The sequence below is a fragment of the Melitaea cinxia genome, chromosome 24, assembly GCF_905220565.1.
Source record: "Melitaea cinxia chromosome 24, ilMelCinx1.1, whole genome shotgun sequence".
In the NCBI taxonomy this organism is placed as follows: Eukaryota; Metazoa; Arthropoda; class Insecta; order Lepidoptera; family Nymphalidae; genus Melitaea; species Melitaea cinxia.
Window position 1 is genome coordinate 8453255 of NC_059417.1, and position 27839 is coordinate 8481093.

The 27839-nt window shown below is 33.1% G+C and overlaps 1 protein-coding gene and 1 long non-coding RNA gene across 2 annotated transcripts; both read left to right on the forward strand.

Moving 5' to 3' along the window:
• Positions 1-3895: 3895 nt before the first annotated feature.
• Positions 3896-7374, forward strand: LOC123665372 (trypsin alpha-3-like). Its single transcript, XM_045599684.1, has 5 exons — positions 3896-3929; positions 4880-5030; positions 5936-6185; positions 6271-6408; positions 7158-7374. The coding sequence occupies exons 1-5, from the start codon at positions 3896-3898 to the stop codon at positions 7359-7361; spliced, it is 777 nt and encodes a 258-aa protein (XP_045455640.1). The 3' UTR covers positions 7362-7374.
• Positions 7375-9902: 2528 nt separating this feature from the next.
• On the forward strand, positions 9903-22635 carry LOC123665495. Its single transcript, XR_006745055.1, has 4 exons — positions 9903-10132; positions 11376-11382; positions 16454-16456; positions 22622-22635. It is a non-coding gene; the product is annotated as an uncharacterized LOC123665495 (long non-coding RNA).
• The last annotated feature ends 5204 nt before the right edge of the window (positions 22636-27839 follow it).

The window sequence follows — 27839 nt, forward strand, 5'->3', positions numbered from 1 at the left end:
CTGTTATCATGGAAAATTCATACGATAATCATTAATAGCTGTTATTAGAGTTTTGAATAATACCTATTCGAGTTATTTTGTAAGTATTACAAATACCTAGCGGAAAGAATTTTTGTAAGTTCTTTTTTATTTACGACTTTACGTCTACATTGACGTTCATGAATCGTATACATCGCGTTTAGAACTGTAGTTTTAATTAGAATTAAATTAATATTTTTGAAGTAAAACTTCGTTATACACGCTTGACTTGGAGAGTAAGCTGGTGAATGCGTGACGGGAGTGTTACGAAAAGTGTGATCGGGCGAGGCGAATGGAAGTTACGAGGCAGAAATAAGTTAGTAAAGATAGAAAGAGAGAGAGAGTTACGTTTCGTAAATTTTACTTCAGTCGTGTGGTCTAAAGCACAATCGTTTTTACTAGATGTCATTCAACCCGTACTAGGCAGAACCATATACTTTTTTGCCACCTTTGAAGTATAAAAATCTGCTATGTGGAGTTAAATTGGCGAATCTTAAGCAATTGAATTGTTAGTTGATTATCAAATGTTGTAACCTCGACTAATCAACCACCTTTGTCTAATCTTCATCCTACACGATATTGGGTAAATAAACTGCTGTCTTGCCTATACCTATTCAAAATCAAAAAACCATAAGAAAAAATGTGAGCCGTCACGTGACGACTGGTGGATGTGAAACATTAAAATCATTTCGTAGAAAAAGGCATAAAAATATATACTATGATAGGAAATAAATATGGCATGATGAAAAAATACAATATTACGAATTTTCTCCAGAAAATAATGACAGTTTATTCAATAAACTATTTCCTATTAAAAGAGGTATACGCCAAGGAGATCCTATATCACTTGTATTATTTTCAGCAGTACTGGAGATGATCTTCAGGAACCTAAACTGGACAAAAAAGGGGCTCAATATAAATGGCGAAAATCTCAACATCTACGTTTCGCAGAGATTTCATTTTGTTCTCAGAGGATGCAGGAACTCTAGATCTAATGTTGCAGCAACTATCCGATGTAAGCAATGTAATGCAGTAACCATTGAACAAATAACAGTAAATAACGAAAAAATAGAATATGTAAATGAATATATAATATCTAGGCCAACTTATATCTACAGATGATTGCATGAATAGAGAAATAAAACGAAGAATAATTAATGCTTGGAAACGGTTTTGGTTCCTTAGGGAAATAATAAAGGATAAAGATATGGTAATGAAAGGAAAAAAAGTAAATGAAATATGCATTATGCCATGCTTACTATATGGGTAACAAACAGAACTACAAGAAAGTAAGTTAAGAGTCTGCCAAAATTCAATGGAAAGAAGTATTTTAGGCATAAAAAGAGGAGATAGAGTGAAATTGCAAGAAATCAAAAAGAAAATAAAATTTAAAAATGCGAACAAAGTCTACAGACAGCTTAAATGGTGTTGGATGGGACATATGTTAAGAGAAAGTAAAGAGAAATGGACTAATGTCTAAATCTAGTCGAATGGTATCCAAGAGATAGTAAAAGAAATAGAGGAAGACTAACGAAAAGATGGGAAGATGACTTCAAGAAAATAGCTGGTCCACTATGGACACGCTTAGCAAAAGATAGGAATACGTGGAAATCTTTAGAGGAGGCCTTTGTCGACAGACAAGCTGTTTCACACAAACACCCAATTGCCGATCATACAAATACAAGTTAAATTTAATTAAATCAATTTGTTTTTTAGAAAGTAGGCATGTATTATTATGTAATAATGTTTAGGAAAGAAGCAGCAATAAGGGCTATTTTATTTTATTTTTAAACATTTGTTTTTTATATATACAAAAAAATTTAATTCAAAAATTTCTTTAAAATCGCGATAACTTAATTATTATATAGTATAGTGCATATATATTCAATCGTATAGCGTGGCGATGCTTCGCCACGGCCTGTATAGCCACGCCAGCAATCAGGTTTACCCTCGCCTGTAGATGTTTCTCATCAAAATAAATATTTCCTGTTTTGTTGACGAAAGATTAAGTTTTCAAGAACGTTTGTTATTGATATACTGTAAAGTTTATAAGGCCAATTAACACTTATTTTGTGTTTTGTATTGCTTATGTTATTTTTTTTTTTTTAGGAATTTTACAATATTATACATATTTACAATTCGCAACTCAAAAACTAAATGTTTACCGATAGTTATGGTATTTTAAAGGTGCGAGGAACAGGGTGTGATGTTCTCGTCCACCATCGCAAAGGGTGGATCCTCCGACCAGATGGTAGTTGTGTCTGGCAGGCTACTGCCCCCGACGGTTGTTGTCGGATTCTTGTATATTTACTCAATCACTTTGATAACTTTGATAGTGCGATGTAGGATACGTCAGTTTTCTCTAGTTACGTAGTTCGTATGCTGCTCGATAGATGTCGCTACAGTATAAATCATGTCCGTGTGAAATTGTGCCAAGAAGCATATCCCCGTCGAATCACAATGCCAAAAGTCCCTGGACAAAAAAGCCCTTTTGAAACCAGTGGAGGCAATAAGACGAGGAGTTATCTCTTTAAAAAAAATTAGCACTGCCAATGTCCTAAGTGTTTCGACTGCAAAAGTCACAAAGATCTAATTTGGAGTTAGTGACGTATATTTGTGCCGCTTATTCGCTTCAGTTTTTCAGTATCTAGTGGTCATGAGACGGAGCAAGTGTGTCAACGCAAGTTGCATCCAAAATGTTTACGATTTTACTGTATCTAAATAGATAAATAGAACAATATAAAACTTAAGTTTTAACTAAAGATTTATTTATATGTAACGCCGGTCTCGATCACGAAATATTTAAAAAGAAAATCATAAATACTTACAACGTTAGTACTTTTTAAATTGTGTTGTCAACATGTGGTATTCTAATTTAATTAGTGTTATTTTTATTGCTTGTTTTATGTTCACGAAAGGAAAGGGTATGAAATTTATTTATACGGTTATTGCTTATTATTTTTAATGGTATAACTGGGGTAAGGCGCAGGAGGAAATATCCTGCTGAAAATCTGGAGCAACCCGACTGGGGAAATAGATTTACCTTAAAGAAGATCACAGCTAAATAATACTGCTTTCAAGCAGTATTGTTTTCCTATTGTTGAGAGTAAGGTGACCAGAGTTTTGTGAGGTTTAGGGACGCCAACGCTCTTGCAAAGCTTCTGGTGTTGTAGGTGTGTCTATAAGCTACGGTAATCGCTTACCATCAGGTGAACCCTACGCGTGTTTGTCGACCTAGTTGTATAACAAAATGTTTTTCGTTATTTCGTTCTCAAATTTCTTTCTTTCTCAATATATATATATATAAATATATATATATATATATATATATATATATATATATATATATATATATATATATATATATATATATATTCGCTTAAGAACCGATTTTGATAATTCTTTTTTTTTTGTTGGAAAGGAGATATCCCTAGTTTGGTACCATGATAAGGAAACCAGGATCTGATGATGGGATCCCAGAGAAATCGAGGAAAACTCTCGAAAATCCGCATAACTTTTTACTGGGTGTACCGATTTTAATGATTTTTAATTTAATCGAAAGCCGATGTTTATCATGTGGTCATATTTAAATTTCATCGAGATCTGATTACAACTTTTGGAGTAATCTTTGATAATGCGTATTTACTTGACAAATTTCTCGTCTACCTATGTTGTATTACTTGTCGATATAATTGAAGTCGGTTTTTTTTCGTTTGCCTGCAAACAATTATTCTAGAAATTGATATTGAGATACGAAAATTCGTTAAAAAAATGAAACAAAAAATACACAATTGATGTAGGTTTAATATAAAATTTTAATGAAAATATCAGTTATCCAAATACCAACTACATAAGTGCTATAAAAGTTACAACAAATATGTATGTATTTAAAAATGATAGCGACTCGCAGGGTTTGTAAGATTATGGCCTTAGATTGTAAAATGTTAGAATGTTGTAAAAACTTACCTTCGATAATATATATATTTATAATCGAAGTATATATAACTATATATATATATATATATATATACGGTCGAATAGAGTAACCTCCTCCTTTTTTAGAAGTCGGCTAAAAAGGGCTTCAATAAGTTATAATTTAAACATGTAGTTTAGATGAGTTCTTGCGCTTTTCCTATGAATCTATGCTATAATAATTCAGAAGTTTCAAATAGCTTGATTGTTTTCTTGCAAGACCGGTAGAGTTGGCTAGACGATATACGAAACACTTTTGGATCCGCTGTAATTCTTAGACTATAATATATTGTATTATGAGGCGGCCAAGCTATGAGCACTACTCAAGTATACATCTGACGAGAATATTATACAGAGTAATTGTAATCTATCTGTATAGTGAAACTTTTTCGGATTTTATCGCGACTTCTTAGGTTTTTAGATGCCAGATGTTTCGGATACTTTACAGCAACCAATGTCACGGGAGGACTAACCTATCTGCTCCCATATGCCAACTTTTGTAATTTGTATAAGTATCTATACAACGCTATCTCTGTCTCTAGACCTGTTCAAGACACGTCATGTCGAATGGTTTCCATAAAAATATATTTGAAATAATCGATATTTGTAGCATTCTACTTTTTAATAAAAACTGTTAGTGGAACATATTGCATGTATTTTATCTTTACTGTAGTGTACATTTGAATTGTGATATACAATTGTGTTTGAAAAATATGTTTGTGAGACTTCTTTTTTACTTTTTTTGTACACGATACTATGTAGTGGATATGCTCTGAGCTAGTAAAGTAGTTCCTAGGGTGACAGTAGAAGGCAAGCGAGCCGATATCAACATGAAACAGAAAACACTACATTACCAAACAATAACTAATCGGTCATATCTTCATTCCAGATCTATCTAATAGGATATTTGGTGGATCAACTCTTAAGATAACTGATGCCCCTTTTATGGCCGAATACGTGTCGTGGATGGACGAGGAATACAGATGTGGCGCCTGTATCGTCCACGAGAGGTTTCTTATTACAGCTGCACATTGTTATTTGTAAGTTTGATGTATTATATAGGTAACTAAATGACTTGGTGAACGTTATACCACCTATTTTTTTCGTTTATATCGATTTATTATTTTTTTTTAAATACAAACTTTTTACATATATACTAAATATTAACTTTTTCGCCAACAATGTGTTTCCGAATACACAATACTAGTTAAATAATGGAACATAATAATTTTTAACAAAAAAAAAAACCGACTTCAAAAAGGAAACTAAAAAGTGAAAAATAAATTTACTTAGTACAAAGTAATTCGTATTTTGATTTAGTTAATCAGAAATGATTAAATAAATATTTTATAATTTTGAAGAAATTTGAAGAAATTCCGTAACGAAAATAAAACCTACCGTGTAGCTCGGCCGAGCGTTCGCTTAACCTGTATGTATATGGTACGACTGTACGAAGCTCGCACGGATCGAGAAGAACTGCTCCATGTATTGTAAGATACTAAAATATTTTAAACGATATGAACTTCTCATTTATACAATAAAAGAAAAAAAAAAACAATGTTTTCTTATCGGTCACCACGCTCAAAAAGTGTAACTTGAATTAATATCAAAGAAAAAAATTACTGCATAAATAAAAAATAAATAATTATAATTGCATAAGTTGATAAAAAATGCTATGCAATAGCTTTACCGCGGCAGTCCCCGAGTGCCACACCTTTCTATTTTATGCATGACTAAAAAACTATTAGCAATCTGCACTCCTTCTTTATGTAAAGTATAAGTGTGCGAAATTTCGTCCTCGCCCGTCCGTAGAATGTTCGTAAAAAAGAGATACAAAGTTTTTGTTTCACGTATTAATATCTACATAGCTTAAAATTTAAAATGTTTTAAAACTTAGATTATAGCTCCCGCTGACTTAATTACTTATATATCTTTTTATTTTCAGTCCAAATTACAATAACTATGTTCAAGTAGGGTCAGATCATTACAACGGTGGAAAAAAATATAGTGTACAGGAAGTAGTTATTCACCCTGAATATATGATGTATACCGATTACAATAATGATATAGCTGTCATAATATTGAAGACTAAACTAGTATTGAATGAACGAGTTAACATCATCAAAATGGCGACGAAAGACAGTGTCGTTATGCCAGGTGAAATTATGACAACTATGGGATTTGGTATGACCGAGGTGAGCTTATCCACTCACTCACTAACTCTTTCACTACTCGCTTACCGACCTACTTAGTCACTCACTTGCTTTGTTTTTGTTACAGGATTTTGACACATCGAATAAATTATTAATAGTGAAGGTGCCTTACGTCGGGCACAGTGAGTGTAGATCTAAAATTGACATGACTATTACTGCTAGTATGATTTGTGCCGGTGGTGTAGTAGGCCAAGATTCTTGTAAGGTGCCTATACATACATATACATTTATACTAAGTTCCCATCCGCAGTTTCGACCGCGTAGATTTCTCAAAATTAAAATAAAAAAAAAGAACTTTATTCGAATGATCTTTTTGCAAATTAAAATTTTAAGGTGATTATTTTTAAAAGTGAAGCTACCACCGATTCGGAATGTAAATTCTACAGAGAACAATCAGCAAGAAACTCCGCAGTTAATCTTTTGAAAATAACATATAAACTGTGTTTTTGTACATAATTAGATCTTGCTATGATTACAGCATCACTAAGTCCATACATCTTTATCATCTATGTAATCCTGAACCGAACAAACTCTTATCTATTAATCACTTTTTTATAAACACATAATTTTTGAGACATTTTCAAAATTGTTCGTTGTATTTTATTAAATATGCAAATACCATAGCGCACAAGGAGTAGAGATTTTTAATTTAATCGAAAGCTGATGTTTATCAAGCGGTCACGTTTAAATTTCATTGAAATCTGGAAAAAAAACTGACTTCAATTTACATCAACGCAGTAGAAGTCGAAAAAAATTGTCAATTAAAAATGGCATTACTTAAGATAACGCAAACTCAAAAAGTAGTCGTAAGATTTTAATGGGAACACAAATCCAGCACCAACTTTTGATAAATAAATGTAATGAGTACATCCAGTAAAAAGTAATGAGGTAACTTACATAAAAAATGTAATCAAATTGAAGTGGGTGAAAAATTAAATTTTTTGTTATTTTCAGGGTGATAGCGGTGGACCTCTTGTATACAAGGGTCTTTTATATGGCATTGTATCGTTTGGACGGAGCTGCGGCTTGCCGATACCAGGCGTCTACGCCAGTATACCAGCTCTACGAGACTTTGTAGATCAAACTATAAAGAATAAAACATCTACAGATATGTCAATCAAAAAGATTAATCGACCATGGCGAGTAATTAAAAGTTAGTTTAAATAAACAATGTTTTTGTTTTATTTAATAAGGAAATAGTTTTTATATAAATAGCTTATTCAATTTGCATTCCGACCCATCCATCTATCGATCAATTTCAGAACGCAGAGAGAATAAAATTGTTGCTTTTGCCATTTTTCTTGCATACTGTTCGTATTTTCACAACTTTTAAATATTTTTTTGACTTCCTTAAATATTTCAAGACCAAAATTATCTAAATTGGTCGCCTTTTTGTATGACGAACAATTGCTATGTCATATATATATTAAAAACATATAACATGCCTAGCTTTATATTTTTACGGTTTATGTAGTATGTATCACTACATAGTAAAAATAATAGATCTTTAAAACTACGCAACGGATTTTAATGCGGTTTTCTTTAGGTAATAGAGTGATTCCAAAGGAAAGTTTATTTGTATAATACATGCATAATATAGTAGAGGAACACTGATAGTTTTTGCAAGCGTGCGAATCCGGGGCGGATCGCTAGTTTAGTAGAATTGAATGAAGAAGTCCACTTTTAGGTTGGACACAGCAGAAAGTGTCATGCTCAATATGGAATAATCCCACTTGCTAGGTACATCAGCCTCACAGAAGATCACAGCTAAAATTACTGTTCTCGACTATTGTTGTGTCCCTATTGTGAGCAAAGTAACACGAGCTCCGTAAGACATTTCTGGCTGTACCACACTTTAATAGTCTATATTAATTAAACTAATTGTACTATTGAAGTTATGAAACAGTTTATGAACACAACTTTGTTAGCTTTTGTTTACATTTATTTGAAACTTAATCAGAACGAGTTAATAAACTTAATGGAGCAATATAATTTATACTTATCAGTACAATCGGTGAATATATTAAATAACATACTACATTTACCTTATCAACTATCCGTTAATTATGGTCCTCGTGTATCCAATGCATCTAACTTTATCCTTCTGGTTTCACCGCTGTTTTTTTGTAACCCTGAAAATCTTTACTATAATTTTTTTTGGAAATAAGTACTTTTTGCTTTATACATACCGTACATATGTCAACAACAGCTATTTACCGTTTTTGTTTTTTCCTTCATTCCAACACTACAATACAATTACCATCATTTCGCTTGTATATCAAAAAACAAGCTACCTGTCGTGACAACTATCAATAATTATTGTTCAAACTATCAATAATTATTCAATACTGCAAAAGTTGTTTTGTATGAAAAAGATGAAGAATCTAATGGTATTAACATCGAGATGTAGGTTAGTACAATTTACTTGTTGAAGATGTTCAGTGTACAAACATAACGCTGGTTAATGTAAGTAATATGGGAAAAGTAATCTATTAGATTAACTTATTGAAACTATAGATTTACGTAAGCATCGACCCACCACTGTCGGCACCGCACGTTGTGGTGAAAGATTTCTTACGAAAATTTCATTATGTGTAATCAAATATCCAATACGCCGAATAAAAGAAATTATACGATGGTAAAAATAATTATGTCAATCCGTCTGCTGCTGGGGCTCTATTCTAAGATTCACGAAAGTTTTATTTTCGCTGTTGTCGCTAAGACTTACTGCATACTTTATATAACTGTCCTCATGTATATGTTCAGTGTCTTTAGGCATGCTACAACTCTTATAAACACAAGTATAGTCTTAACAAATATGACATTAATATCGGCAGTTATATTATCACTTCTAACCGACGGGGAGCATTTATTTCATTACATACAAGAGTTAGACAAAGTTGATCCATTAGCGCTCGTTGCCGTGGAAAGTTTCCAAGTGCCTGTTTCTTTAGTAATGTTCATTGCTGTTTCTTTTGCGAGTATTCACGGGTACGCAACCTTATTACCTTTAAACAATATAAATAAGGAGGCTATTACAGTATATTTTATCATATCCTTGACGTCTCATATAAGTCACATGACGAGAATTATAATGTTCGAAATATTGTGGACTCGGGTAAAGTCACTTAGAAAAACAATGGAAAATTGGAGAGCTAATAAACACGATGCCAATGACGAGCGTGTTCAATTGCAAATCAAGAATTTGGAAGAATACTTATTTATTTACAGGAACATATTGCAATGCACCAAAATCATTGGTCACTCTAGTAAATTCTTGGTAAGAAAAAATTAGTGTTTGATAATTTTCTAAGATTTGACCTAATCAGTGTGAAAACACTGTGCTGTCTTTTACTCAGTGTACTTTTTTTTCTGTAACGCCTAGTTACGGATTCTGAGTGCTTATATATTGGAACCTAATAGTGACAACACATTTTGATTTAGTTATCAATTTTCACACTTTTTGTCTTGTTTCGTATTTTACAGAATTGTTGCTACAATACGGAATAATTCCGTGGTATTTTTAATGCTGAAAAATTTTCAGCTCCTTTGACTTCGTTTTTGTTATAAAATTAATTAATTTGTTCCATAACTAACCGTCCGTATATTAACGATCAAATTGTCATCATAAATAGTCAAAAACATCATGTTAACAGCTTGTCTAAAATAATGGTATGGTTGTATGGTTAGCACGGGCTGGTTTCCGCAACTCGACGACTTTGCGCCTATTTTGCGTGTGTGGGAGTGATTCGATTCACTCTTGCCACCCAAGCTCCTCCAGAAACTTTAGAAGCTTTTTTGGCTTCTTGAAGATCTCCGGAAGTGTCTCCAGGGTGCCAAGATGTTGTGCCCGGTAAGCCGCTACACCTGGACAGTAAAGAAGTACATGCGTAGCCGTTTCTTCTGTTCCCATGCAAGCTCTGCACAGGGTACTGTCGGTAATGCCCATATTAAATAGGTGTTTGTTATACGGACCGTGTCCAGTCAGTGCCGCAGTTATTAGTCTCAGTTGGCGTCTGTCCAGATTTATTAGAATTCTTGCCAATTTGGCATCAATTTCTGGCAGCGCCAACTTGGCTTGCCTACAGTCCTCAACTTCGGACCATAGTGTAATGTGTTTGCGTTTCATGCGTTGTCGAATTTGACCTTTGAGCCAGCAAGAAGGTAACGGTATAATCGGTTCGGCACCTATGGCCGTCGTACTTTAACCCATTCTTACTAACTCATCTGCCCTGTCGTTACCGCGTGTGTCGCTGTGACCTTTGATCCATTGCAGTGTGATGTTATTATTTTCACCTACCTGTGTACGGTGTTATGGCATTCATAGATCAAACCTGAAGTGGTTGAGTTGCTATCCAGTGCCTGTAATACTGACATGCTGTCTGATAATATACGGATGTGGGAATCCTTTACGTTCCTTCTCCCGATTGTTCTTGCTGCCTCAAGTATACCCAAGCACTCTGCTTGGAACACTGATTTGTAGGTACCAATGGGTAGTGATATATTAATATTTAGGTCTTCGGAGAAAATACCGCTTCCTGACTCTGTTTTCGTTTTAGAGCCATCCGTGAAGATACTCAGGTCTTGCCCATTTAAGGCTACACGTGAGTCTTCTTCCAGCTGTATTTTGTATTTTTTATAAAAAATATATTTGATCTGTATTCCGTCATTTGGTGCTTCCATGAACGGAATGTCTTTGGTCTTCCAGAATCTTTATGTGTGGTATGCCTGTAGAACACAGTAGTTTGTGAGTCTTTAGTCTTACTGCAGTAGATGCAGCTTCTTGTTGGATAAATAGGTGAAGTGGCAGAATATTTAGCATGGCCTCCATTGCCGTTGTTGGTGTGGTTCTCATGCTGCCCATGATTGCCATGCACACCAACCTCTGCCAGCTTTGTAGCTTGGATTTTGTTGTGGTAAGGAGTGTTCTACGCCACCACACCACAGCTCCATAGCTGATCATGGGTCTAATGACCGCAGTATAGAGCCATAGGGTCAATTTTGGTGTAAGTCCCCAGCTCTTGCCTATCATCCTGCGGCATTGCCAGAAAATGATGCTGGCTTTGATTAATTTATTTTCTATGTGTTTCGACCAGCTTAGCTTATTACCTAGTATTACACCTAAATACTTTACCTCTGTGGTTAGATTCAGGGTTGAGTTAAAGAGTTTAGGTAGAGTGTAATTTCCCAAGTCTCGTTTGTTCTTGTCTAAAATAACAAAAGTGCGTGTTTCTCCTTACAATATCAATCTACAAACGAAATACTAACATTAAAGAGAAAACGCTTAATTTTTGTTTATTTTGTAATGTATAAAATCAATCATAAAAAAAACAATTTTAATAAATCGTTCAAAAGGACAATGCTACATTAATAGGTACTAAGGCTATGTTTTAACAAGAAAAAACGGAATAGCTAAAATCCGAAGACGAAGCTGCTATCGAGAGGCTAGTAGGTATTAAGTAAAACACTTGTGAGCATTCAGTTAATTGAAACATTTTTTTTGTAGATGCTATTATTCTTGTCAACTTCCTTCGCTTCTATTCTTGATGTAGCAAACGCTCTAAGTGAAAAGGGAACTCAATGGAATGTAAGTAGTACAAACATCATTTTTTAAGTTTTAAAACCAATAATAATAAGGAACATTTTTAAGAGCCATTTCACAATAATTGTGTTTGCTCGCAAACGAAAAAAAACCGACTTCAATTACATCGACGAGTAATATAACGTAGATCGACGAAAAAATAGTCAAGTAACTGCGCGTTATCAAAGATTACTCAAAAAGATTACTCAGATCTCAATAAAATTTATATGTGACCACATGACAAACATCAGCTTTCGATTAAATTAAAAATTATTAAAATCGGTACACCCAGTAAAAAGTTATTGCGGATTTTCAAGAGTTTCCCTCGATTTCTCTGGGATCCTATCATCAGATCCTGGTTTCCTTATCATGGTACTAAACTTGGGATATCTCCTTTCCAACGAAAAAAGAATTATCGAAATCGGTACATCCAGTAGAAAGTTATGCGGTATAATACAACGTAGGTCGACGAAAAAAGCGTCAAGTAAAAACGCATTATTAGATATAACTCGAAAAGTAGTTGTTAGATCTCAAATAAATTTAAATGGGACCAATTGGCACCCACCACCTTTCGATTAAAAGAAAATTTGTCGAAATCGCTTCACCCAGTCAAAAGTTCTGATATAACATACATAAAAAAAAAAACAATACAGTCGAATTGAGAACATCCTCCTTTTTTGGAAGTCGGTTAAAAATCGGCAACAATCCGCGAAATTGTAATATTTTGACGTCGTTAATCTCAGTATTGACGGTAACTAGAAAATAAGTGTACCTATATATTATAGAAGATAGCAAGTAAGTGTATATATATAAACATAAATCATGATAATAATAATGACAATAATAATTACGGTAAGGTGCAATTACATATAATAAAATGGTAGAAAAGTCAAAACTGTACATTGAATATTTTTTTAAAAGAATATTTGGGGTGTAATCTACAATCGATGCTGAAGCCAAAAATATAGTTTTACGAATTTTTGTTTGTCTGTTTATCTGTATGTATGTCCGGGATAAACTCAAAAAGTACTGCATGGATTTACTTCAAATTTGGCACGAATATTATTAAGAAGTCGGGTCAAGATATAGGCTACATATTATCATACTATCACCTACGGGGAACGAGCAGTGAACCTTTATTTTTTCAACGCATTCTGTAACAACGTGTAATCTAACGACGCATATTTGAATGTTTATTTATTTATTACTTCTTGCATACATATAATCAAACACTTTTACGTAGTAAAAAAAGGAAAAAAAAACAACAGTACAAAAATAAAATTAAACAAAAAGTAGTTACAATGATAGCATGCAAAGGCGTATTGCTTTAAGCAATCTCTTCCAGACAACCTCAGGTGAAAGGAGATTATAAGTAACAAAGTGCGGGATTGTGCAAAAGTAGATAAATATAAATAGAATTATAAATACATAAAAACATGTTGTTGTTATTATGTTAATAACCATGCTTTATGCTAGCTTCACACTATAAAAATTACGCAATATAAGTAACTTAGGCCGATTAACATAATTAAATGAATATAAGTAATATCAAGACAATTTTAAAGCAGCGCCATCTATGAGATTTCAAAAAAATCATCATCAATCCCTTTTTGGATATAAATAATTTAAATTTGATCGTGGTGGCGAGGTTAATAGTTGTCAGTACGAGACCAAGGCCGCACACGCCCTTATGGCTGGAAATTAATGTGTCTACATTTCATTTATTAAAATTGAAATGTATAGGGATTTGATAAAAAAATAAGTCCTATAACTCCTCCTCCTATATATTTTTTTTACATAATTCGAATGTGAATCATGTACCGAGTATCCTCCTTAAATAATGATAGTAATTCACCAGTCACCTGTATATACCGGGTGTATTTGGAACGTTTGAAAAAACGAAGAGGTATGAAAGTATTGGCGTGACCTGACATGATACAAGTGAAAAAAATCAATTTTACATCAATCAAAAGATAGTCTCCCTCTGTTACTGCACTTTCTGTAGATATGAAATGTAAGGAAGAAACGGGTAAAATGAATATTATTTTAAAAGGTATAATCGTAGGTATTTTTGGTCCTGTATAGCGTTCACGTAGACGACGTCGCGGGCAGCAGCTAGTATAATAATAAAAAAATAATAAAAATAAAAATAATAATATTAAAAAAAGCAAAAAAATATCAATAATGTAATTTATATTTTTGAAATATAATAGAGCAACCTTTGTTGTAGTACTATAATGAATCAGAATTTTGATTTATATTGTGCTCGTATGTACAAAATTATTAACCTTTTCATCAGCCGCCTCCATGGAAAAACGGTCGAAATGTATGATTTGAAGTCCTATTTTTCAATAACCTCTACCTTAAAACTGTATAAAAACATGGTAATATGAGGAATATGTTTTTGCTGATACATAATGCAGATTTCCATTTGTATCTCCGTTAATCCGTAATAAAATTTTAAAGTTACAAATATTTTCCAAATAAGTACAATTTTAAAAGCGATATTTTTCGAAACAAAGTAATTTTAAGGAACTATCTATACCAAAGTAAACTTACATCATTTAAGAACAAATATAATAATTAAAATATTTAATTATTTTTAATACCTTTTGTATTAAATTTCAAATGTATAATTTAATTTTTTTTTCTCACATTATCAATACAAATAGGCATTTAAATCTGTTTGTCTTGTTATTTGTTAATAAATATGTTTGTCGGTGTCATTGAGTTTATAAAAAAATTAAATCCGGCAAAATTTGATGGTCTACTTGCATCCAAAACTATGCAACTCACATTCACACTCAGATTTTCTGGAGTATAATAAAATGCAATTTTATTTATATCGTAAATAATCGATTCATTCGTTAAATTAAAAAACTAACTTGAAACTTTTAACAAATTGATTATGTAAAAAACATTTTATAACATAATTATCAATTTTTATTATACATTAGAAAAAGATCAAGATGGTTTTTTGGTTGTCACACTATACCAAGTAGCACAAAGATCGCGTGCGCCCTTTGTACCTTATGATACTTTGTTAAAATCAATCTGATATGTATTATTTCTGTATTGGTGTACAATAAAATGTATTGTTATGTTATGTTATCTGTTCAGAGCGGTAACCGGACTTACGACTCTAGAGTCGCAAGTGTCTTGAATTTGTCTATATTGTAAACACTTTGTAATTAAACTCTATAGATATTAGAGACATATAGATAACGGAGGATTTTATATACATAACTGTCTGACCTGACGAACTTTGTACCACATTTTTTTTTTTATTAATACATTATGTTTTTATTTTCTTTTTTAAGATTTGTCTTCACAATAACGAACACAAAAAATAAGTATCCAATTTAACGCTATTCTTTAGAGGTTAAGGGTTTATATACATTAAGGAAACTTTTCTTAAAAGATATGTTATAGGCACTTTTTACAGGTCGACCATGTTCTAATCGTCGAAGCGGTGATAGTATTTGCAGCGTTTTGTACTCCGGCTCTGTTCGGAGAGCTAATCAACGCCGAAGTGGAAAATATAAAAATTAATTTAGCCAGACAGTTCAAAATCTGCAATAGTAAGAGTAAAATTTATGTTTTAATTTCCAAGACATAAGATTAAGTAAGTTCTTTTGTAGAATCAGTTAACTTAGTTAGGTAAAGCTTTAAAACTAAAGGTAAGTATGCTGTGTGGTTACAGCAGTAAGAATATAGTTCTTGCCCTGCGTGGTGACTATTGGCAAAACAAATGAGTTCACGCCATTTTCGGCGCGAACTTTGGGAGGCCTATGTCCAGTAGTATTAGGCCGAAGTGGTGATGATGATGATGACTAAAAAAGTTTCCACCTATAGTTTCTTTATTTTACCTTAAAAGTTTCGTAATATTATTATGTCTGTATTTACGATGGTCATCTGCTAATTTTGTTTTCTTTTATGTTTTCAGATGACACTGTACGTAATAAAATTCTGATAGCAATAAAGTACATCAACATGTGCCCCATCAAGTTCACCGTGTGGCGGCTCTTCTCTGTTGACTTCTCGCTATCGCTCGCTGTCTTCAACCTCTGCACCACCTACATCATTGTGTTGTTACAGTTTAAAAAAATCAAGATTTAAAACCTGAAAGACGTTAGAAGCCATCACCCTAGAATTGTTTTCACCAAACCTAGAAACAATGATAGTATCGAAAACTCAAACTTATAAGCGTGCTTTTGTCAAGTACGTCTTAAGAGTACTCTATGAGTTAATCAAAACTTTTTCCCTTTGCAAGATGGCTGCCAATTGCTTCTGCTTTATATATCCCGCGGGAGATCCAACTAATGACGAATCCCAAGTGGATTTGGAGTTTAGCTTTCATATTTATAATTTTGAGTAATAATGTCACTTTTGAAACATTAATGTGGTTTTTGTAGTGTATGTGGTGTTATAGTTTGTTTGTGTATATGCTTATGTGAAGAAATTCCTATAGAATCTCCTTAGTATGAATTATGCCACGCTTGGTGGCTTCAAATTAAAAAGTTAGGTTAGCTTAAAGTTTTTCTGTGGAGAGAATAAAATTCGGGATGTCGCAAACGAATGCTTAAGATTTATTTAATTACTTATAAATATTAGAATTTGTGAAATCGCTTATAGGATATAAAGTGCAGTTTCTTGAACTTATAGTAAGATTGTGTGATTAAAGGTAATAGTGCATTGTTAATGTTATTGCTTAAAATGTTAAAATAAAAACCTTCTTTAATTTCAGAGCAATGTTAGATTATTTATTTGTATTCTAACGATAATAGGTAAATCTATACTATAATATTATAAAACTATAGACTTTGTTTCTTTAAACGCACAAATCTCAGGAACTATTCGATCGAATTGAGGGCACGCTAGTAATTTAATATGTAAAGTGTTGTTTAAAATAAATAAAACAAAAAAATCGTGGCAATATTTTTATTTTTGCATTTCAAAATGTAATCACTATCTTAAAATATCAGTTCGCTACAACTAGTGCGGGATGTCATCCCGAAGCTATCTACGAAACACTTACATGCTATTACAGCTCATTTGAGCGATATTTATCAATTTAATTACGATAATTAGATACAAATATTGAAATTAATATATTGTTTTTAATTAAATACATAACCTTTTTTAATTAATACATAATTAAAAATTAATAAGTTATATCCATATTTTGTTCAGAAATTGTTTAAGAAAACTGCCTTAAAATGACAATCAATTTTGACGTTATTTTGCTGTTGTATAAACGTATTTTTATCGTTTTTTTAAATTACGTGGGAACTTCTTTTTCAGCTTTAGTCATTATAAAGAGAACATAAACACACATGATAAGAAAATTGATCATTGCAGTTAAAAAGTTTTTCAAAAAATATTACTTTTATTAAAATAATTTAATAAGTAACTAATATAATTAAGTTATATAATAACTTCCCAAAATCGACAAGAAAGAAATTTAAAGTATGTATTTATTAGTTATTTATCAGTTACTAGCGGATATTTTATTTACAGTAATATCAGGCTTTATTTGATTTTTAATATATCTAGTTCATGTCTTTTTTTTCTAAATTTAAGCATAGTTCTACACGATTCAAAGCTTTCTAGATATTTCTAGATTCTTCTATAACCGAGGTACCCTGATGGTGTCAGCGTTCGACGCATAGATGTTTTAAACCCTTTCCTAATTTTAAAAGTTCACTGTGGGACGTTAATTTTTTTTATAAATGTTACGATACTTAAAAATAATGTTATTGAAATTAAAAACATATTAATTTATTTTTTAATTTTTGTGTGGATAATATTTTTTTTTACCATAAAGGTTTTATATTTTCTAACTGTCCGATTTTTTTATTGATGCTACATTACCTAAATTACTACGACTAGCATGCTGCGATTTCGTTTTAATTTCTCATAAACTATTAATCGTAACATTAATTTTAGTTTTCTTCATAATTATTCAACCCATTGTGACTAAATACTTAAAAGATCATCAAAAATTGTATAAAAAATTAGAATAGTTTCACGCAACATGAGCTGCTAATATTAAACTATTCATTTGACATATTCATGTGTCAAAATTTTAATGTCGGAACTTTCCATCAAAAATAACGTTTATTGTTGTTGTAAAAATAGTTTTACATCATTGATACTAAAAAACCGAATGATAAAAAAATGCCTTTATCCATCCAAAAACCAGAAAGATCTTTATTCATTGCATAACATTACAGGCTTATCATACGCAAACGTATAAGAGTCGATATTCATAAGATTTACTTGTTTTTAACATTGTTAGGCATGACTAGACTACGGTCCTGAGTTTGGTGTTAAAATAATTCCAAAGAATTATAAAATATGCTAGATATATATATATATATATATATATATATATATATATATATATATATATATATATATATATATATATTTATTTAAATTTTACAAGCATTTATTTAACAAAAGTATAAATTCTTAATTGTTGGTCTAAAATATTCATATCAAGTGTCAACATGCACATTGCACAATCATACTTTCTCATCGAAAGCTGACTGTAGGTTTTCTATAGTCCAAGAACATACTCGAGCTCGCATTTCTTCCTTTCTTTTATATTTTCGTGGCATAGTTCTGCTAGAATCAGTAAAATATCCAAACATAAATATACCTAAATACATAAAAAATATAACAGACACAAAAAAAAATTATACATATAAACTTACTCTGTATATGGTAAGGGCACCTATACCTCAAAAAATCAGGGCAACTATCCTTTGTGATTGGGATAGATGCCCACGTATTTTTTAAATAAATTATAAACAAAGTAGCATCTATTTACAACTATATGCAGACTCAATGACCCAGTATATAGATGTGATAAAAAATATAACGGAATTTATTACTATTTATAAAATTATACAACCTTAAATACTAACCTTTAAAACTTTGACGTGTTTTTAAATTTCGCCACGGAGAAAATTACACACACGATCCAAACGCGTCCTTGCCACACGAATATCTATCTGTGGATACCCGAGGTACGGGGTGTCTTCGACTCCTACTTATGCGATTAATTTTTATTTGTGAGTTCGGGATGTTAGGTTTTTAGAACATGAGGCATCTATCCCACTGCGGCATCTCTCCCGGTTTTACCATATACCAGCTCTACGAGACTTTGTAGAGCAGACTATAAAGAATAATACATCTAAAGATATATCAATCAAAAAGATTAATCGACCGTGGCGAGTTATTAAAAGTTAGTTTAAATAAATAATGTTTTTGTTTTATTTAATAAGGAAATAGTTTTTATATACATAGCTAATTCAATTTGCATTCCGACCCATCAATCTATCTATCAATTTCAGAACGCAGAGAGAATAAAATTGTTGCTGTTGCCATTTTTCTTGCATACTGTTCGTATTTTCACAACATTTAAATATTTTTTTGACTTCCTTAAATATTTCAAGACCAAAATTATCTAAATTGGGCGCCTTTTTGTATGACTAAGATCTCATGTTTGTATGCTTAGATCTTTAAAACTACGCGACGGATTTTGATGCGGGTTTCTTTAGTAAATAGAGTGATTACAGAGGAAGGTTTAGATGTATAATACATGCATAATATAGTAGAGGAACACTGATAGTTTTTGCAAGCGTGCGAATCTGGGGCGGGTTGCTAGTAGCTAGTAGAATTAAATGAAGAGGTCTAATTTTAGGTAGGACACAGCAGAAACTCAATACAGAATACAGAACTCAATATGGAATAATCCCACTTGCTAGGTACATCAGCCTCACAGAAGATCACAGCTAAAATTACTGTTCTCGACTATTGTTGTGTCCCTATTGTGAGCAAAGTAACACGAGCTCCGTAAGACATTTCTGGCTGTACCACACTTTAATAGTCTATATTAATTAAACTAATTGTACTATTGAAGTTATGAAACAGTTTATGAACAAAACTTTGTTAGCTTTTGTTTACATTTATTTGAAACTTAACCAGAACGAGTTAATAAACTTAATGGAGCAATATAATTTATACTTATCAGTACAATCGGTGAATATATCAAATAACATATTACATTTACCTTATCAACTATTCGTTATTAATGGTATACACGAGGTATCCAATGCATCTAACTTTATCCTTCTGGTTTCACCGCTGTTTTCTTGTAACCCTGAAAATCTTTACTATAATTTTTTTTTGGAAATAAGTACTTCTTGCATTATACATACCGTACATATGTCATTACCAACAGCTATTTACCGTTTTTGTTTTTTCCTTCATTCCAACACTACAATACGATTACCATCATTTCGCTTGTATATCAGAAAACAAGCTACCTGTCGTGACAACTATAAATAATTGTTCAATACTATCCATAATTATTCAATACTGCAAAAGTTGTTTTGTATGAAGAATCTAATGGTATTAACATCGAGATGTAGGTTAGTACAATTTACTTGTTGAAAATGTTCAATGTACAAACATAACGCTGGTTAATGTAAGTAATATGGGAAAAGTAATCTATTAGATTAACTTATTGAAACTATAGATTTACGTAAGCATCGACGCACCACTGTTGGCACCGCACGTTGTAGTGAAAGATTTCTTACGAAAATTTCATTATGTGTAATCAAATATCCAATACGCCGAATAAAAGGCATTATACGATGGTAAAAATAATTATGTCAATCCGTCTGCTGCTGGGGCTCTATTCTAAGATTCACGAAAGTTTTGTTTTCACTGTTGTCGCTAAGACTTACTGCTTACTTTATATAACTGTCCTCATGTATATATATTATGTATGTATATTCAATGTCTATAGGGGTGCTACGACTCTCATAAACACAACTATAGTCTTAACAAATATGGCATTAATCTCGGCAGTTATATTATCACTTTTATCCGACGGGGAGCATTTATTTCATTACATACAAGAGTTAGACAAAGTTGATCCATTAGCGCTCGTTGCTGTGGAAAGTTTTCAAGTACCTGTTTCTTTTGTAATGTTCATTGCTGTTTCTTTTGCGAGTATTCACGGGTACGCAACCTTATTACCTTTGAAAAATTTAAATAAGGAGACTATTACAGTATTTTTTATCATATCCTTAACGTCTCATATAAGTCACATGACGAGAAATATAATGTTCGAAATATTGTGGACTCGAGTAAAGTCATTTAGGAAAACAATGGAAAATTGGAGAGCTACTAAACACGATGCCAATGACGAGCGTGTTCAATTGCAGATCAAGAATTTGGAAGAATACTTATTTATTTACAGGAACATATTGCAATGCACCAAAATCATCGGTCACTCTAGTAAATTCTTGGTAAGAAAAAATTAGTGTTTGACAATTTTCTAAGATTTGACCTAATCAGTGTGAAAACACTGTGCTTTCTTTTACTCAGTATACATTTTTTACTGTAACGCCTAGTTACCGGTTCTGAGTGCTTATATACTGGAACGTAATAGTGACAACACATTTTGATTTATTTATCAATTTTCACACTTTTTGTCTTGTTTCGTATTTTACAGAATTGTTGCTACAATACGGAATAACTCCGTGGTATTTTTAATGCTGAAAAATTTTCGGCTCCCTTTGACTTCGTTTTTGTTATAAAATTAGTTAATTTGTTCCATAATCCATCCATCCATAACGATCAATTTGTCATCATAAATAGTCAAAAACATCATGTTAACGGTTTGTCTAAAATAATAAAAGTGCGTGTTTCTTCTCACAATATCAATCTACAAACTAAATCCTAAGAAAACAGAAAACGCTTTATTTTTGTTAATTTTGTAATGTATAAACTCAAAAACTAAAAAAAAAAAACAATTTTAATAAATCATTCAAAAGGACAATGCTACATTAATAGGTACTAAGGCTATGTTTTAACAGGAAAAAACGGAACAACTAAAATCCGAAGACGAAGCTGCTATCGAGAGGCTAGTAGGTATTAAGTGAAACACTTTCGAGCATTCAGTTAATTGAAACATTGTTTTTTTGTAGATGCTATTATTCTTGTCAACTTCCTTCGCTTCTATTCTTGATGTAGCAAACGCTGTAAGTGAAAAGGGAACTCAATGGAATGTAAGTAGTACAAACATCATTTTTTAAGTTTTAAAACCAATAATAAGGAACATTATTAAGAGCCATTTCACAAAAATCGGTAACAATCCGCGAAATTCTAATATTTTGACGTCGGTAATCTCATTATTGACGGTAACTAGAAAATAAGTATACCTATATATTATAGATAGCAAGTAAGTGTATATATAAACATAGATCATGATAATAATGATGACAATAATAATTAAGGTAAGGTGCAATCTATGCATATAATAAAATGGTAGAAAAGTCAAAACTGTACATTGAATATTTTTTTAAAAGAATGTGTTTATCTGTATGTATGTCCGGGATAAACTCAAAAAGGACTGCATGGATTTACTTCAAATTTGGCACGAATATTATTAAGAAGGTACTGTGTGGCTACGGTACCTACTAAAGAATATAGCCACCCCCTCTCTTCCCGTGGGTGTCGTAAGAGGCGATTAAGGGATAACACAGTTCCGCTACCACCTTGGAACTTAAAAAGCCGACTGGTGGCGGGATAACCATCCAACTGCTGGCTTTGAAATACACAGGCCGAAGACGGGCAGCAGCGTCTTCGGTGCGACAAAGCCAGCCCTGCGGTCACCAACCCGCCTGCCCAGCGTGGTGACTATGGGCAAAACACATGAGTTCACGTTATTTTTGGCGTAAACTTGTGGAGGCCTACGTCCAGCAGTGGACTGTATAGGCTGTAATGATTATTAAGAAGTCGAGTCAACATATAGGCTACATATTATCATACTATCACCTACGGGGAACGAGCAGTGAACCTTTATTTCTTCAACGCATTTTGTAACAACGTGTAATCTAACGACGCATATTTGAATGTTTATTTATTTATTTATTTATTACTTCTTGCATACAAATAATCAAACACTTTTACGTAGTACAAAAAGGAAAAAGGAAAAAAAAACAGCAGTACAGAAATAAAATTAAACAAAAAGTAGTTACAATGATAGCATGCAAAGGCGGTCTTATTGCTTTAAGCAATCTCTTCCAGACAACCTCAGGTGAAAGGAGATTATATGTAACAAAGTGCGGGATTGTGCAAAAGTAGATAAATATAAATAGAATTATAAAAACATGTTGTTGTTATTATGTTAATAACCATGCTATAAGCTAGCTTCACACTATAAAAATTACACAATATAAGTAACTTAGGCCGATTAACATAATTAAATAAATATAAGTAGTATCAAGACAATTTTAAAGCAGCGCCATCTATGAGATTTCAAAAATATCATCATCAATCTATTTTTGGATATAGATAATTTAAATTTGATCATGTTGGTGAGGTTAATAATTGTCAGTACGAGGCCAAGGCCGCAGATATGATATATTATGGCTGGGAATTAATGTGTCTACATTTCAATTATTAAAATTGAAATGTGTGGGAATTTGTTAAAAAATTAAGTCCCAATTTTTTACGTAATTCGAATGAGAATCATGTATCGAGTATCCTCCTTAAATACTGATAGTAATTCAGCAGTCACCTATATACCGGGTGTATTTGGAACGCTTGAAGAAACGAAGAGGTATGATAGTATTGGCGTGACCTGACATGATACAAGTGAAAAAAATCAATTTTAGAAAAGACGACTTCTCCCTCTGTTACTGCACTTTCTGTAGATATGAAATGAAACGGGTAAACAGAATGTTATTTTAAAAGGTATAATCATAGGTATTTTTGGTACTGTATAGTGTTCACGCAGACGGCGTCGCGGGCAGCAGCTAGTATAATAATAAAAAAATAATAAAAATAAAAATAATAATATTAAAAAAAAAAGCAAATAAATATCAATAATGTAATTTATATTTTTAAAATATAATAGAGCAACCTTTGTTGTAGTACCATAATAAAACAGAATTTTGATTTATATTGTATGTACAAAATTATTAACCTTTTCATCAGCCGCCTCCATGAAAAAACGGTCGAACTGTATGCTTTGAAGTCCTATTTTTCAATAACCTCTACCTTAAAACTGTATAAAAAATATTGTGATATGAGGAATATGTTTTTGTTGATACATAATGCAGAATTTTTTCCATTTGTATCTCCGTTAATCCGTAATAAAATTTTAAAGTTACAAATATTTTCCAAATAAGTACAATTTTAAAAGCAATATTTTTCTTAGAAAACAAAGACATTTTAAGGAACTATCTTTTGCAGATGATTTAAACAGTGTCAGAAAGACACTCAGGTATGCTGACGACACCATTCTTCTCGCAACATCCGTAGAAGATATGAGAGAGCTGTTCCATAGGCTGGAGTCGGAAAGTCTAAATATGGGGCTTGCAGTAAATCGCACGAAAACCAAGGTTATGATAGTGGATCGAGCCGGAAACCTATCAAAAGATACTCTCAACATTCCGGGCATTGACACCGTCGATCGCTACATTTACCTAGGTGCCCAAATCTGCAATGACAGCAGTTGTGTCCCCGAAATAAGAAGGCGTATTGGGATGGCAAAGGATGCTATGGCGCGTCTGAACAACATCTGGAAGAAAAGGGGAATCGGTATCAGAACCAAGACCAGGCTGGTACGAGCCCTTGTATTTCCTATCTTCCTGTATGGAGTAGAGACATAGACAAACCTGGCCCGAGAAAGGCAAAGGATTGATGCATTCGAAATGTGGTGCTGGAGGCGAATGCTGAGAATACCTTGGACTGCGAAACGCACTAATGCGTCGATCCTGGCCCAGCTCCATATCAAAACCAGGTTGTCCACCACATGCCGACGGCGTATTTTGTCGTACTTCGGCCACACGATGCGCAGAGGCGATAAAAATCTGGAGAGACTGATTGTGGTTGGGAACACGGACGGCAAAAGATCGCGCGGTCGTTCATCAACGAGATGAGTAGACCAGGTCAAGAACTCATCTGCCACTTTGTAAGTTATACACGGTCGTAAGAGACGCCATGGACAGAGACCGGTGGAGACACATCATCCGCTCCAGGTGCAACCCTGATGCTGACCACGATCCTCAGACATGAGGGACCGACAAGAGAGAGAAAGACACTGTGTTGCCTAGGACACTCTTCAGGAAAACGCAGAGTTGCTTATGCTCTGCGCCACCCTCTCGACCTCACTGGCTAGGCCCACAGGAACGACGAGTCGATATGTGTGGAGCCAGTTCGGCTGCAGGAGTCTTTCGCATTTTAGAGCTATGCAACGAATGCCTGACGGAGACCACATTCCGGGTTTCAAATGAAGTTTTCCTTCTGCAGGACCCTAATGATTTTGAGTCGGGTTTATCCCTCGGTCGCCTTTTACGACTCCCACGAGAGGAAAGGGGGTGGTGCTATTACATTATTTAAGACCAAATATAATAATTAAAATATTTAATTATTTTTAATACATTTTGTATTAAAAAAATATTAAATTATTATTTTTTTTCTCACATTATCAATACAAATAGGCATTTAAATATGTTTGTCTTGTTATTTGTTAATAAATATGTTTATCGGTGTCATTGAGTTTATAAAAAAATTAAAGCTGGCAAAATTTGATGATCTACTTGCATCCAAAACTATGCAACTCACATTCACACTCCGATTTTCTGGAGCATAATAAAATGCAATTTCATTTATGTCGTAAATATTCGATTCATTTGTTAACTTAAAAAACTGACTTGAAATTTTTAACAAATTAATTATGTAAAAACATTTTATAACATAATTATTAATTTTTATTATACATTAGAAAGAGATCAAGACGGTGTTTTGGTTGTCACACTATACCAAGTAGCACAAAGATCGCGTGGCCCGTACGACTCGCGCGATGCGACCATATTTACCTAAACTTGCAGAGCGAAAATTTGTGAAATGGCTCATGAATTACTTGAAACTACATTACGGTCTTCAAGTCATCAAATATGAACTTTTAAGTTATAGATTGCTTTATGTGCCCTTTGAGGCACGGGAGACAAGGGCATGTGCGCAGACCAGAAGCAAATATTTTTATAAATATAAATATCTATTTATGTCTTAATTTGTAAACCTACACCGACACAATACCATCTCCTCTGCCCCTAGGTTGCCTGGGAGAGACCGCTTTTCAGCGATAAGGCCACCCTTTGTACCTTATGATACTTTGTTAAAGTCAATCTGATATGTGTTGGTGTGTATTTTTATTATTATTATTGTATTTCTGTATTGGTGTAGAATAAAGTGTATTGTTATGCTATGTTATGTTATCTGTTTAGAGCGGTAACCGGACTTACGAATCTAGGGTCGCAAGTCCTCAAGCGTCTTGAATTATAGTCTATATTGTAAACACTTTGTAATTGAACTCTATAGATATTAGAGACATATAGATAAAGGAGGATTTTGTCTGACCTGACGAACTTTGTACCACATTTTTTTTTATTAATACATTATGTTTTTATTTTCTTTTTTAAGATTTGTCTTCACAATAACGAACACAAAAAATAAGTATCCAATTTAACGTTATTCTTTGAAGGTTAAGGGTTTATATACATTAAGGAAACTTGTTTTTTTAAAGATATGTTATAGGCAGGTTTTACAGATCGCCCATGTCCTAATCGTCGAAGCGGTGATAGTATTTGCAGCGTTTTGTACTCCGGCTCTGTTCGGAGAGCTACTCAACTCTGAAGTGGAAAATATAAAAATTAATTTAGCCAGACAGCTCAAAATCTGCAATAGTAAGAGAAAAATTTATGTTTTAATTTCCAACACAAGATTTAGTAAGTTCTTTTGTAGAATCAGTTAACTTAGTTAGGTAAAGCTATAAAACTAAAGGTAAGTATGCTGTGTGGTTACGGCAGTAAGAATATAGCCACCCCCTCTCTCCCTTGGGTGTTGTAAGAGACGACTATGGGATAACACAGTTCCACTACTACCTTAGAACTTAAAAAGCCGACCAATGGCTGGATAACCATCCAACTGCTGGCTTTGAAATCCACATGCCGAAGACGGGCAGCGGCGTCTTCGGTTCAACAAAACCAGCCCTGCGGTCACCAACCCGCCTGCCCTGCGTGGTGACTATGGGCAAAACAAATGAGTTCACGCCATTTTCGGCGCAAACTTTTGGAGGCCTATGTCCAGTAGTGGACTGTATTAGGCCGAAGTGATGATGATGATGATGACTAAAAAAGTTTCCACCTATAGTTTTTTTATTTTACCTTAAAAGTTTCGTAACATTATAATGTCTGTATTTACGGTGGTCATCTGCTATTTTTGTTTCCCTTTATGTTTTCAGATGACGCTGTACGTAATAAAATTCTGATAGCAATAAAATACATCGACATGTGCCCCATCAAGTTCACCGTGTGGCGGCTCTTCTCCGTTGACTTCTCGCTGTCGCTCGCTGTCTTCAACCTCTGCACCACTTACATCATTGTGTTGTTACAGTTTAAAAAAGTCAAGATTTAAAACCTGATAGACGTTAGAAGCCATCACCCTAGAATTGTTTTCACCAAACCTAGAAATAATGATAGTATCGAGAACTCAAACTTATAAACGTGCTTTTGTCAAGTACGTTTCAAGAGTACTCTACGAGTTAATCAAAACTTTTCCCTTTGCAAGATGGCTGCTAATTGCTTCTGCTTTATATATCCCGCGGGAGATCCAACTAATGACGAATCCCAAGTGGATTTGGAGGTTTAGCTTTCATATTTATAATTTTGAGTAATAATGTCACTTTTAAATCATTAATGTGGTTTTTGTAGTGTATGTGGTGTTATAGTTTGTTTGTGTATATGCTTATGTGAAGAAATTCCTATAGAATCTCCTTAGTATGAATTATGCCACGCTTGGTGGCTTCAAATTAAAAAGTTAGGTTAGCTTAAAGTTTTTCTGTGGAGAGAATAAAATTGGGGATGTCGCAAACGAATGCTCAATCATCATCATCAAATCTCAGGAACTATTCGATCGAATTGAGGGCACGCTAGTAATTTTATATGTAAAGTGTTGTTTAAAAT